The sequence below is a fragment of the Leptonotus elevatus genome, chromosome 5 (genome assembly GCF_054856555.1).
Source record: "Leptonotus elevatus isolate MCC_2025b chromosome 5, RoL_Lele_1.0, whole genome shotgun sequence".
NCBI classification, from domain to species: domain Eukaryota; kingdom Metazoa; phylum Chordata; class Actinopteri; order Syngnathiformes; family Syngnathidae; genus Leptonotus; species Leptonotus elevatus.
The window spans coordinates 12,798,889-12,812,337 of NC_141243.1; the positions used below are offsets into that span (position 1 = coordinate 12,798,889).

A 13,449-nucleotide genomic window follows, 5' to 3' on the forward strand; every position below is an offset into this window, starting at 1 on the left:
AAAACAGACCATGTTTTAAAAACACAAGTTTATTTGACGACCTCACACAGAGTCCAGCGAAGAATAATTCTACTCACATTTACGTCACGCATACATGTATGTACCCACCACCTCCAGCAACTTTTGAGGAAAACATGTAGAAAAGTCATTTTAATTATTGACATATTTAATATTGAAATCCCAACGTTAACTACTCACAGTGCAAATTAGTGTCAGTCTAAGCAAAGCTAGCCATTTTTCCCATTGAAATATTATTGCACTCGATTAGGATACATACAAGTGTTACCGACATGCAGCATGCTAGCTTTGCTTTGTATTAGCTTGCCTGCAATTTTGGTTATGAATTTCTGCTCGATTTGATTTTACACCCAAAAACAAAACAGGGAAAACAAGGACATTCAGCTGTTGGTTACATTCCACCAGTGAAAGCTGCCCTGTCAGTCTTTAAATGCATAGAGGGTTTGTTTTGTTTTTTTAAACCTTTGTACAATTTAAATTAAAATGAACAATATTTTCACCATGTAAGAAGATTGATTCCATTTATTTGTAACAAACCAAGAAAACATACTCGCACATAATGTAGCAAGAAAAAAGTAGGGCAAAGTTGCCAAGATCATTAAAATAAAAGGGGGTGAATTTCAGAACAGCCAAAACAAAAATAGTTGACAACGCACACACACGAAACAACCCCGCTCTAGAGTGATATGTAAGTGGACGTTTCCAGTGTACTGCTTATACAGCATATAACCTGACGAGAAGGCATGTCGAGGGTGAACACATTAAAAGTGACTTAAAACAAAATTGTGGATCTGTAAGGTGAATTCAATTCCAGGCTTGACAGCAAGGAGGTAGGTCATATTTTTAGGCAGAGCACCAGTGGTACCGTTACACCGTCCTGAAATTAAAAACTAACCATGAAAGTGTCCGTGTTGCTACTCAAATGTAAACTACTCCCCCTTCTGATCGCGTCAAGCGTGGACGTGACATTGAAGGAAGTCAACGGCGTGTTTCAAAGGCAACTTGGTTGCACCAGATTTTCCTTCACACGTGAAGGCGGAAACAGGCTGCATGTGTGCAGTGTTCACATTCTGACACCGAAGTGATGTTCAGATGATGCGAAGTGAAGGACACAAACGTGCTCGGTGGTGATGAAACTGTGATGATGTAACAAAAAGTGCAAAAAGTAGTGTTTTCGGTGATTAAAAAAAAAAAAAAAAACCCAATAAAAATAAAAAAGTCGACAACCGTTATCAAATGGACCCGGGTGCAGGTGATACAGATAAGTGTTCCAAAACAATTGTGCAACTAACTACGTCAGGGATTGTTGAGCAAACAAATGAACCGAAAGGCACCGAGGCGCTAGCGCTAAAAAAGATTGACTACGAAGGCTTCCTCCCGTCAGGTCCACTAAGAAAAAGATTCAACTGCTACACAACACAGGCAATCACGCAATCAATAATTACACGTCGAGAGCAGGGTTTCCCCCCCCGCCCCAATAAACATACTCAATATAAATTAACTATAACGAACATAACAGACAACTGGTGACCCTGATAAAAGTTCACTACATTTGGGAAACCCTGCTCTGGAGCCAAACAAAGTTACCAGTAATCGTTCCATGTTTGCTAAAAAAAAATAAAAAGTAAAATGGCTGCCAACTATGTTAACAGCTAAATTCAACATTAATTAAGAACCAGACTTTGGTACGATATTTTACATCCGACTGCCTCGTACGCAGACCCTTACCTAACAAGATGTGTTATATTAATGTTGACCCTGATCTAAACTACCTCAATGGGCCTGGAGAACTCGAGTTCTCAAAATAAACGTGCAGGCCACGCGTCATATTTGTGTCATCGTAACATACCAGGTCAGGTTTCACAGTTTGATGTTTCACAGTTAATCTAAAGAATAAAAAAATTTAAAATTAACTGCTGGCCACATCATACCAAAGTATTATATTTGAGTTAATACTAAAATACCACCTCAGTTTTCAGTTTGGACCAGACCCTGTTCAAATCCGACTCAACGGGCCAGGAGAACGCCCGAGTTAAAAATGCCCACTCTCTGTAATTAATTCTAAACTGTCATCTTTGTGTTATTGTAACATTTCAGGTTTCCTACCGGAGGCCTGGATGACTCTGCCTTAGAAAGGAAAAAAGAAAATCGGCTCAAAATAAATAAGACTCTTATTTGTATTGTTAACATGCTAGCTCAGGTTTCAAAATGTCTACCAAAGAACCCAATTTAACCTGCCTAAACAGGTTTGGAGTACCCTAGTAAATGAAGCCAGCTCGCCATAGTTCATTCTTAAGTGTCACGTTTATGTTGACCTCGTTCCAAGTAATGCTTGGACCAAAAACCTGATAGAAGCCACCTCAGCAGGACAGTTTACGAAGCCTGTTAACCGCAACTCATTCCAAAGTGTCACATCGGTGTTCATTATGCCGTACCAGCACAGATGTTACAATTCGAACCATCGAGAGAAATTGAATCCGCCTCAACGGGGGCCGAGAGACATCTGAGAATTTAACCCGCTCGCTGCATTTCCTGCCAAACTGTTATATTTGTCGTAACTAGCACGAGTTTCCCAATTAGGACCGGAGACCTCGATCGAATCCACCTCAACGGTTAATGAAACCGGCTTGTATTATTAATCCTTTGAAAAATGTCAGATTGAAGTTGAATATAACATCCCATTTTAAGATTCCCAATTTAGACCAAAGACCCTGATTGAATCCGCCTCAACGGGCCTGACGGACTTCAAAGAAACCTCCCTACCACATGTCACGCCAAAAGGTGCAAATAGAGCGCTGAGCGGGGCCAGCCACCCTCAGTAGGTGAGCCTCTTGGCGGTGACCGACTCCTCCAGCTGGACCTTGCCGCCGCCCATCAGGCCGAACGCCGGGTACATGATCCCCGAGCAGTCCACCTGCCTCTCGTACAGGCAGCGCATGTTGTCGGCGTCGTAGAAGTACACGCGGCCGGCGTCGTGATCCAGGCACACGCCCAGGCGCTGCGGCATTGGCAGCGCGCGGTTGCCCGGGTCGCCCGAGGAGGCGGAGGTCGAAGACGAGGGCGACGCTTTGGGGATGAAGAGCTTGCCCATGCCAACGGTGAGGAGCGTGAAGGGCTGCGAGAGCTCGTAGCACGCGTCTTCGCTGCCGCTGTCGTGGCCGCTGTCGTGGTCGTACCTGGGCAAGAAATGAATGACACTTTTTAAAGGTGTTGCTGATTTGGTTGGCAATAATAAATCTAATTAATTCAATTGGTGGTCATTTTAAAAATCGAATTGTTGAAAAGTGTCTAAATTGTGAAATTGGGGTGCATAAAAATATAAATGATAAATTACATCCTCCATCAATTTTCTTAACCGCTCATTTCTCACATATAAATTAAAATTAAATAATAATAGTAATAATTAGGGATGCACCGAAATGAATTTTTTGGGCTGAAACCGAAACGCAGGAAAAAAAATGCTTTTTTTTTTAATTATTGCATTTATTATAATTAATTAAAATTATAATATTATTATAAAATATTTAGACCTATTTAGCACGGGCATTTTAACAAAGCACAATATAAATTGAAATGCGTCCACATGTTGGCGAATGGTACATTAAACACCAAACGCGGGATGAGCAACGAAGCATTTTCTGGCGGTGCAATTGCACTTTATAGTCAATGTAGAGTACTTTGCACCGACCGCCACGGATGCGTGTGGTGCGGATGACGCATTTGTAGGCTATTTGTAGCGAAACATGGTGCGGAGCACTCAAAATCGGCACATTCACATATTCCGTTTAAAAATAAATACATTTCTTCGCATTTGACTTCGGGAACGGACTGCAAAGTCACACACAGATCTGTATTGACCCGGAGATAGTGGTAAGTGTTTACTTGTTTAAAACTGTTGATAGCAATAGTGCTAACATTAGCTAAAGTATTTAGCACGGCCACCAGATGCAAGTGAAAAAGTGGAAGCGCTCGAGGGGCTCTCATCAAAGAAAAAAAAAAAAAAGAAGGTGCTGAAGGAGAAAGAGTGGCTCACCTGTAGTGCAATACTCGGCAGCACTCTCTTTTTTAAAATAGTTTACCAAGCGACCCTCTCCTTTTCCAGTGTGCACAATGAAGCTGCCGGTACTCACAAACGCCAGCGAGCAGCGAGGCGGACACTCACTGTTTGGTGTTTAATTCAAACAAACGCTTGCCCGCAGCGGGTTGTTTTTTTTTGTTTTGCTTGCGTCACCACAACGTCCTCTTTCGGTCATATTCTTTCGGCTTGAATTTTATCTCAGAATTTTATCTCGGCCGAATACCGAAAATGCTAATTTTTGCCATTTTCGGCCCAAAATTTTCGATGGCCGAATATTCGGTGCATCACTAGTAATAATAATAATAAATCATTAAAAAATTATATATACATTAATATAAAAAACGTTGCACAAGTTATGAATGTTACATTAATGTTAAAACTTACTTAAAATCGGTATACATTATTGTTGTCCGAACATTCGCACAGGATTTATTTTTGAATGAATGAACCCTTTCAATAAATGTTTGCTGGCTTTATTACTTCAATTAATATCTGTCCAGAATAAAAAATAATAAATACATAAATAAATAAAAAGAGATTTTATTTTTGGGCCAAATCACCCAGCCCTATTTGAAATTGTTAAATTCTAATTCATAGAATTCATTTTGTTTATTTAAAAATTGTCTTGTTTAAATCATGGAAATGAGTAGAAATAATTGATTTTGAAGTAGTAAATTATTACAGTACGGGGGGGGAGGGGAGTGTTACATTGGTGGATTACAATTATAGAATAAAAATTCCGCCAGGCTATTAACACGAGCAGCGAGAAAGGGCGTCTGTCTGAGAATATAAGCTCTTTACAACTTAACACTGCTTTCTTACATCACAGGCTTAGCCAGCAGCTTCACTGGTAAGATTGTGTTGTGTTGCAGGCAGGTTGCAAAAGTGTTAGCATGGCTGCAATGTACCTCGGGCTGCTAGTGTCTCTCGGGTTGTGAAACCACTCCAGCTGCTTCGTGTCCGAGGCCACGCCCACCTTGACCATGTAGGAGTGCGGCTCGACCTTGAAGGCCCAATAGTGTCTGCAAAACATGAAACATTTGGAGGATTAAGCTCACTAGAGTACATGTTTAATGGCTTGACAAGCCTTATAAAGTCACAATTTGCTTACATATTGGACACTGCCCAAATAAATCACCAAATTATACTTTTTCCGCAAAATAAGAGCTGGTACCCACTAGGTAGTTGACAATTTGATTTTCCTCACACTGATGAATAAAGTAAGTGTATATAGTCTGTCACATATCGTAGTACTGCAGTAGAGTTTATAAGGAAAAGAAGCATTTCGAAGCAATGACCAACATTAATTCCTTTTTTCTTTAGGGGGGTAAAGACAGTTTAAAAATGGATAACTGCATATACATGACATATAGTGCATTTGGTATTTTATGCAATACTAGATATTAGGGATGGGCGAGCACCGATACTAGATATAGGGCAGATAGGTACACTGCATTATTTCTAGCGATGCCCTCTTGTGGCTGTTTTATGAGCAGGAACAAGAAATTAGAAGAGAAATTGACATTAATGTCATATTGAAATACTGTATATACAGCAGGTCTTTCTTTTATTATTATCCTTCATCGTTTTTGGGAGGAAATTTTAAAAAGTACTACTGGTACATGAACTTTGTATCTGTGATTACGCAAGAGTACTCATACTGGTAGAGGTCTGGAAAAAGTGGTATCAAAAACCCCTACTTGGTATTATAACCATTTTCATATGTGGTGAGAATTATTTTAAAATACAATTCAATGTTTCAAAACACTTGTAATATACCAAATTATAATTCTGAACTATGCTATTTTAATAAAGTACTATGGTACTCGAGATAAGAGTTGTATTCATTCTGTCACCACACATTTCAAATAATCTTTTCCCAATGAACTGAATGGAAATGATCATCTGTTAACAAAAACAAATTCATAAAAAATTCAAAAAAAATTAAGAAAAAATAACACTCACTTAAATTTCACTTAAGAAAAACATACAGTAATGGCATATTTCGTTTTTGTCACGTTGCATCAATTTAACACTGCTCTTTCTGGTGTGCCCTCTTTGGCCACCTGGGGGCAGTATAAGACAGAAAGATGGGATTTGGAATCCACCGCAGTTCAAGCGCAGCTGCAATATATGATTGGCTGAACTAATGATATTGGAGCGGGTTGTTTCCTCCCAAGAGTTCGAGTGGGATTCATAAAACCTCAATATTTCTCAGTATGGTACTATTAGCCATTTTGCGTAAAGGACAAAGGGTATATGAATGTGAGCACTGTTGTATGACCAGTGTACATGGGTTAAGGCACAGAAACAAGGCTGAGCTATGCTTTTCAATGTGTCATTCTCTTTGTTTTCTGTTCAGTTTGACAGTATGAGTGATCTTCAACATGGAGTTATTCACCATTTGCTTAAGTGCAGCGACTGTGAAGTGAGTAGAGTTCAGCGCCACACCCCAAATTTGATCTCGCAAGTCAAGCCCCCCCAAAAATTGCCAAACGACGACCCGTATCTCATAGCACCGCTGTATTCTTAGTTGTCAAAAATGTAAACAGTAAAATAATTCAGTCTATAAAATGCATGGTTAGCTTCTTAGCTTATAGGCACTTGATATTCAAGTCCAATAACTACCGGTAAGTAAATCAGGCAACCATCATAAATATTGACCGTGTGTGTTATGACGTACCTTCCCTGAGAGATGCCCGTGTCGCCTATGATATAGTCCAGGCTGACGTAGCCGCCCATCTGCACGCGATCCGCGGCGAGCAGGAAGGCCACGCCGGCCACACTCTCCACGGCGTCCCGCCGCTTGTTGAGCACGAGGCGCTCCGTGCTGAAGCCGCACTTGTCACTGAACAGGAAGTCGAATGCTGCGCGTGGAGAAAGCCACATGACAGCGGTAAGAAAACTGGGTGGACGAGCAATACTTGACTCCACATTCAGCTGTTTGTTGTTCAATAAAATATCTAAATATGGATACAATTCTACTTTCTAATAAATCTGTTGAATGTCATGCTTTTTAATTGTATTTTTGTCTGTTTTATGACAAAAAAATTGTTTTGATTTATGTTTATTTCCAAAATTCACATCCGCACCCCTTTAAAACTCTAATTACTATCTCCAATGCTGGACAATCGCTCTGTGTAAGTGTTCAAAGTGGCCACATGGGGGTGCTGTAACACAAAAGAGCCACTATACGGTTTTACTATTCCCTCAAGAAATGGAATCACCATGAGCAGCTATACTCCTCATTTGGTTGGAATTAATTACCTTCTATAAATAGTTAGTAGGCCAACATCATGACATCATGCCATACACGCACCCTGTTCACTCAACCATTGCGTGGAAGGGCAATCTGGGGTCTACTCCAGGGAGGACACGCTCATTTGTGTGCCTGGGAAGACCTAATCACAACTGGGGCATAATAATCCCAACGTCTGGCTACACACCACAAGCAGAGCTACATTTATAATTACATGAATTCAAGTTGACATCTACCTGACAACAGTATGACGTGGTCAATATCAAAAGAAAAGTGAGTATTTGACACCCCCTCCCTGCCGATATAAAACAATCAGCCTCTCAGTCAAGATGAATCACTTCAACATATGCCCATGACACCATTTACTTAAGTTTTGGCACCATCTTGAGATATATAAACACAAAAAAAAAATGGGAAATGACAATTCCAAGCTGTTGGATCATTGTAATTTTAATTGTGAGGATTATTTTGATTTCATAGTATGCTGATATGCTTTTTGACTACTACCTTTTGAGGTAGGACCAAAAGCCCCACCTACATTTCTCCACCTTCCTCAGATAAATGTCCCAGGCGGATAAATCCTGCATCGCGCCTTTGTGTGAAAGACACTAAAGATAGCCACATGGGTTCTGCGTGTTCTCTGGGCTTCACCCTGGCTTGAAATTCCTCCTCATTACTGATGCTCAGTGAATACTTCCATGATCCACAGAGCCCAGGAATTCAGATGCGGCGATCACAACGCGTGTCCGAATCAAAGTTCACGCGGTCTGACCGTCCCCATCTGCGCTGGCTTGAAAGGACTCTCATCCAGAGTTGGCATTGAAAACCTTTTCGTAAACAAATGACTACTCCCCGTGTTAGCCGTTTGACACGACAAAGCACCGAGTGAAGACTTAGACTGCCACATTAGCATCTCATGTTAGCTGCTGACTGTGTGTGTTTCTTTAAACAGCCCCTCCTTAACAATTCACCCACACGCACTCTATTTTGAGTCATATGAAAGACAAAAAAAAAAAAAGCATCACCATGGTGATCTGCCAAAACATCATTGTGCTTCGTTGCCTCTATTGTGTGCCTCAGAATTGAAAACCTAAACAGCAAAGCATCTGTCATCTTTTAATCTGTCTCTGAAAAAAAAAAAAAAAAGGGGGGATTATCTGTTATTTTAGTCCTCGCTTTGGCCAAAATGAGCAGGCAAGTCATAATAGTCACTTTTAATCCTGTGCATAATCATATTTGGGGATATTAATGAATGTCCAAGCAGCTCTCCAAAACACCCTCAAAATTCTAAAGTACAACGTGAATACTTTTGCCGCCTATGCCAGAATAATAAGAGCCTATGATGTTTCTTACCGGGTGCAGGGGGTGTATGGAAGGCGACCTCAGGGCTGTAAGGGCTGAACACGGAGTTCCTGCAGGTGCGCACCCTGAACGCATACAAACGGTCAGCGTCCAGGCCGGACACGGTGGTGCTCGCAGCATGCATGCGCTCCATCGCTTGCCAGACGCCGTCCTCGACATCCTCTTCGGACGGGGACTGGCTCGGGCCGCCCAATCTGAACACGGAATCATTAGCGACTGGATGTGCTTTAAAAGGGGAAGTCAACCCCAAAACATTTTTTAAAAAATGTTCTATGCAGCCCCGCTAGTCCAAATATGGTATTCTGGTTAATATTGCATTAGTGGAATATGAGTTAAGCAGCAAAATCCAGCCGTTTTTATCCATCGCAGTCGAGTGAAGATGACATCATAGTTGCTCAGGTAACAACCAATCACAGCGCAGCTTCAGAAAAGAGCCCCGAGCAACATTGATGTCATCTTCACTCGACTGCGATGGATAAAAACGGCTGGATTTTGCTTCATAACTTATATTCCAAAAATGTTGTATCAATCAGAATGTCATGTTTAGACACACATACAACATATTATTGTCAAGAAATGTTTCAGGTTGACTTCCACTTTAAGGCCGAGGATGTTGATGCATTCGATTAAGTACGCGGGGCCCACCTGCGGTACTCTAGCAGGTGCTGGTCTGTGGGTTGGTGGTCATCGGACAGCTTCCAGAAGATGGCGGCCTCATTAAAGACGCGGCTTTTGGACAAATCAATCATGGGGGGGTCCGGAACTGGATGAGGGAGGGGGTGGAAGCAAATGAGAATTGACATTAATTATGGAACTGTCAGCATACAATTCCTAGACCTCATTTCAGCAAGAACCAAAAGTATCAACACATTTTTGTTTGCATCAGTTCGTTTTTGCTATTCACAACGCGCACGTATTTACATAATACGTAGACGGAAAACTCTTAAAGTGATTGACAAATATCATGAGCAGTGGATCTCATTGATTCACTAAGACGGCTCGATTAAAGCCTTTAATCCTGCTCAACGGTGTACTTTGCTCTATTGCGTGAACTGAAGCAAATGTATGTGCATATAAGAGTAAGCGGACCGCCTTGCATAACACAGCCCAACAAAACAACCTACTACTCCAACTTTTACGGCAGAAATCCAAGCACAGACAATGCTTATTATTCCCCATGTTTGTCGCCAGTTTGCAACAAAATGGGGGCAGTGGGCCCATCAGACGTTTGAAGACTGCAGTGACAAACGGAGGCTGCTAGCAAACGGAGCGCAACACTGCCAAGTTTTACTGCAGGGGGTTCAGATTTCCCTCCTTTCCATTCTCCTTTGTTCCTGCTACACGCAGGATATCGACTCATTTTTCACTATTGAGCCAGTATTTCCGTACATCGGTGTTCGTATGAGAGACAAGTGATCCTGCAATCCCAATTGTGGTAAATGAAAGGTTATAGTCATTTAGTTCGTAACATGGCAAGCTATTGAGCAGAAGGATGTTTCAGTTACAAACAAGCATTTCTCAATTCATACCTAGTACCTAACTAGTCTCTGGGTAGCTCACTAATTATCCAGATCGCTAACTAATTTACGTTTTTTTTCTTTTTTTTTAAAGGGAGGTTGAGTACAGCAAATACGTTGATACAGTGTGTCCAACGTAATGACATTCCCATACTAATTGCATAACAGCTCCCCGTTTACATTTGGCTGACACGCTAATGAGAGTAAGACTCATGAAAGAGTCACACAAGTTGATTACAACGTGTTTAGTAGCAATACAAGGTAAACACTTGAGTGTCAGCCGCGCTCGCAGACGTCGGCGATGAAGGTGAAGGAATAAAGCGGACTGTTTTAACATTGCCGACATAGCAGACGCAGCTGAGGCCTCTGTGGCACGCCGCCAATCTCCTTTTGAGTGGACGCAAGTCAACAGCTGACAGCTGCCACTGATTAGGAGCAGAACAACGTGCAGACCCCAGAATAGACATTTTTACCGGAAGTCGGTTTCACACTCCACTTTTACCTGAGATAAGTCATAAATGGCAAAGGCCTCACCTATATAGCTCGCATCTCACCCTCAAGGAATCAGTGTGTTAGGTTCAAAGAAGGAATGAGTAAAAAAAAAAAAACATAGACCACATTGGAATTAAAACCAACAGACAGCGCCTATTCTTTAATACATACATTAAAAAGTGAATAGTTAAATGTGAAACTTAATTTTGATATAATCATTCACACAATTTTATTATGGTTTCAGAATTTGAATTATGATTAATTAGCCAATTTAATAATAAATATAGAAACATGAAATACACTTAAAAATATTTTTTACTAATATTCTAATTTAAAAAATATATATTATCATTAACATTGGAAAGCTTTAAATGTAAACATTTAAAAAAAAAAAGTAATTGTAAAGCAGATATTTCATAATTTATTCGATTTTAATTCATGAACCAATATTTAAAAAATCAATACAAAACGGTTAAATTTATGTATTAAATGTTTTTACCAAAAATAAAAATCACATTAAAGCTACTGAACGCAGGAAATTCCATTTTGAATCGCTACTGCTACCTGTTGACGAAAAATAAAACTGCACACACCTTTCTTCGCATACAATGCGCACATGACCTCACATCCGCAGCCACGGTCTGAAAACTATTGGCGAGAGGCTTTCAGAAGTACCCATTATGAACAGCTACGGTGTTAATCTACTAATGAAATGTTTCAGTCATAAATGGTCAAATTAAAAGGCTGTTGTAAAGATATTTTGGGGCAAATAGTTACAAAGAGCAGCTTTTTATCTATTAACCAAACATTTAATGAGAAATGGATAAGAAATGCAAACTCATTTTGGGACAAAAACAGCCAAATGAATGCAAGAAATATTACAGGACTGTTACTGTACTGTAAATGACTCGGTGGGCTGAATTGAAGGACAGAGCGGGCCAAATGTGGCCCCTGCCCATACTTTTTCCAACCCTGATTTAACGTATCTTTTGTTTGAGCTTCCTGTGAGTGCTAATGTTGCTCTTAGCAAAGGAAAGGAAATGAGGCTCCCGTGGCAATAATGCACTGCACTCATTTGATGGAAGTGTTGGCAGTTGATGAGCCATTTAAGTATCTTCTGGCCAAGCCTTTAAACCCTCAAAAAAAAAAAAAGTATATATGTGTGTGTGTGTGTGTGCTCTTGGCCCACAAAACGCAAGTGTGTCATTTTGTGGTTTTGGAAAAAAACATTCTTCACAAAGGGAATTTTATTTTAGTCACTTAAAGGGCATGTCTCGTGCTGTAATGGACGCACAATGAGGACTCTTGATGATTTCAAGCCATCTTTTTGTACTCCAGACAAAGTTTGTTTTTCCGTAAGCCATTCATTAAGGTCAGAATCCTACCTTTTCACATGAGGAAACCGCTTTTGTGTCAGAGTTAGACTGCTGAGCCCTCTGAACTCTGTTGCTAACCATAACAGTAGCACATAACTTGCCAGATAAAATATGGATATTTACCACAAAAAGTGCAGGGGGGGGAAAAAAGGAGAGAAAAACAAGGTTAACTAAAGGACATTTGTTTGTTAGCCAATCACTTAAATCAACTAGCTTGTAAACAGAAGAATGTTGATAAATTAGGAGTAACTAGCAGCCAGTTGGGTTGGATTACGCAAAAATTACACCATTTTCCAAGAATGAGTGGCGAGTTGAAGCCTGAGTCACAGATCGATCTATAGCTAACGTGCGAGAGGTTCGCCCACACCGGTAACGATTGTTCCTCTTGTCAACATCAGGGCATTGATCGTAATTACATCAAACTAGTAATAACACCACTGCAGAGCAGCAAATGTATGGATTTTCCATACACCGCCCTTTCCACAATCGTTAGGCAAGAACAACATGTCCTTTATTTGTCAGCTCATTAACCAATGACAAGGCCTCAAGATTGATCCAGCATTGACCCACAGTCTTATTTAGACTTTTGATCAGTGTTGCGTACCTCCACCGAAGCACAACTCTTTGAGGAGGGTCTCCTCTCTGGATGTGTCCAAGACAAACTCATCAAAGCAGGGGTCAGCTGATGGGTGGAAGGTTCTTAGAGACTCGGTGGCCTTCTGGATTCTGAAAACACACACACACAATCTTGTACTCGTGGGTATGAGACATTTTGATTTTTCATAGAGGATTAAGAATAGCACATGAGTGGACAGTATCATGATCCCGCAAGTGCAAAGGTTCCGTTCTTATCCCAAAGCCGCTAATGGAGATCAATTAGCCCGGCTTAAGCTTGCTTACTGCGCATGGTAACCTGCCTGCACGTGGCTCAGCATGTTTATGTTCTTCAGACACACAACTCGCACAAAACATAAGCAACTTAAAGTGTGTTAAAAATATACCTGGTGTGCAGTTGCTTGGCAGTCTGTACAAAGCAAGACTGGTCAGTCTCTTTGAGTACCTCCTGAGCATAGCCCACCAGGCCGCTGTTCTCCAGCATGCCCTGGTACTCCTCCATCTGGGAATACATGTATACTGATTAAAGCATATTAAAAAGGAAACATTTAACAAAATTAACACATGAAATTATGACAATAAAATTAAATATACATTTAGATAAAATCAAAAAATTAAATAATATTTAAAATGAAAGAAGAAAAATAATGCTAAAATTATAATAAAAAATAATAATAATAATAAAAAATTAAAAACATCACATTTGCAAGAAAATAACCAAAAAAATTGAAA

General features: G+C 40.4%; 1 protein-coding gene across 6 annotated transcripts in view; it reads right to left on the reverse strand.

Annotated features, from left to right (window-relative positions):
• Positions 1 to 522: 522 nt before the first annotated feature.
• Positions 523 to 13,449, reverse strand: part of trim36 (tripartite motif containing 36) — a 33,710-nt gene continuing 20,783 nt past the window's right edge. For all 6 annotated transcript variants that reach the window (XM_086075619.1, XM_086075618.1, XM_086075621.1 and 3 more), the window contains 7 exons: positions 13,104 to 13,219; positions 12,707 to 12,828; positions 9,363 to 9,480; positions 8,709 to 8,911; positions 6,780 to 6,963; positions 5,005 to 5,118; positions 523 to 3,194 (listed from right to left, as the gene is read on the reverse strand). In XM_086075619.1, coding sequence (XP_085931745.1) covers positions 2,834 to 3,194; positions 5,005 to 5,118; positions 6,780 to 6,963; positions 8,709 to 8,911; positions 9,363 to 9,480; positions 12,707 to 12,828; positions 13,104 to 13,219 — 1,218 coding nt within the window. In that variant the 3' untranslated portion in view covers positions 523 to 2,833. The remainder of the gene's footprint in view (positions 3,195 to 5,004; positions 5,119 to 6,779; positions 6,964 to 8,708; positions 8,912 to 9,362; positions 9,481 to 12,706; positions 12,829 to 13,103; positions 13,220 to 13,449) is intronic.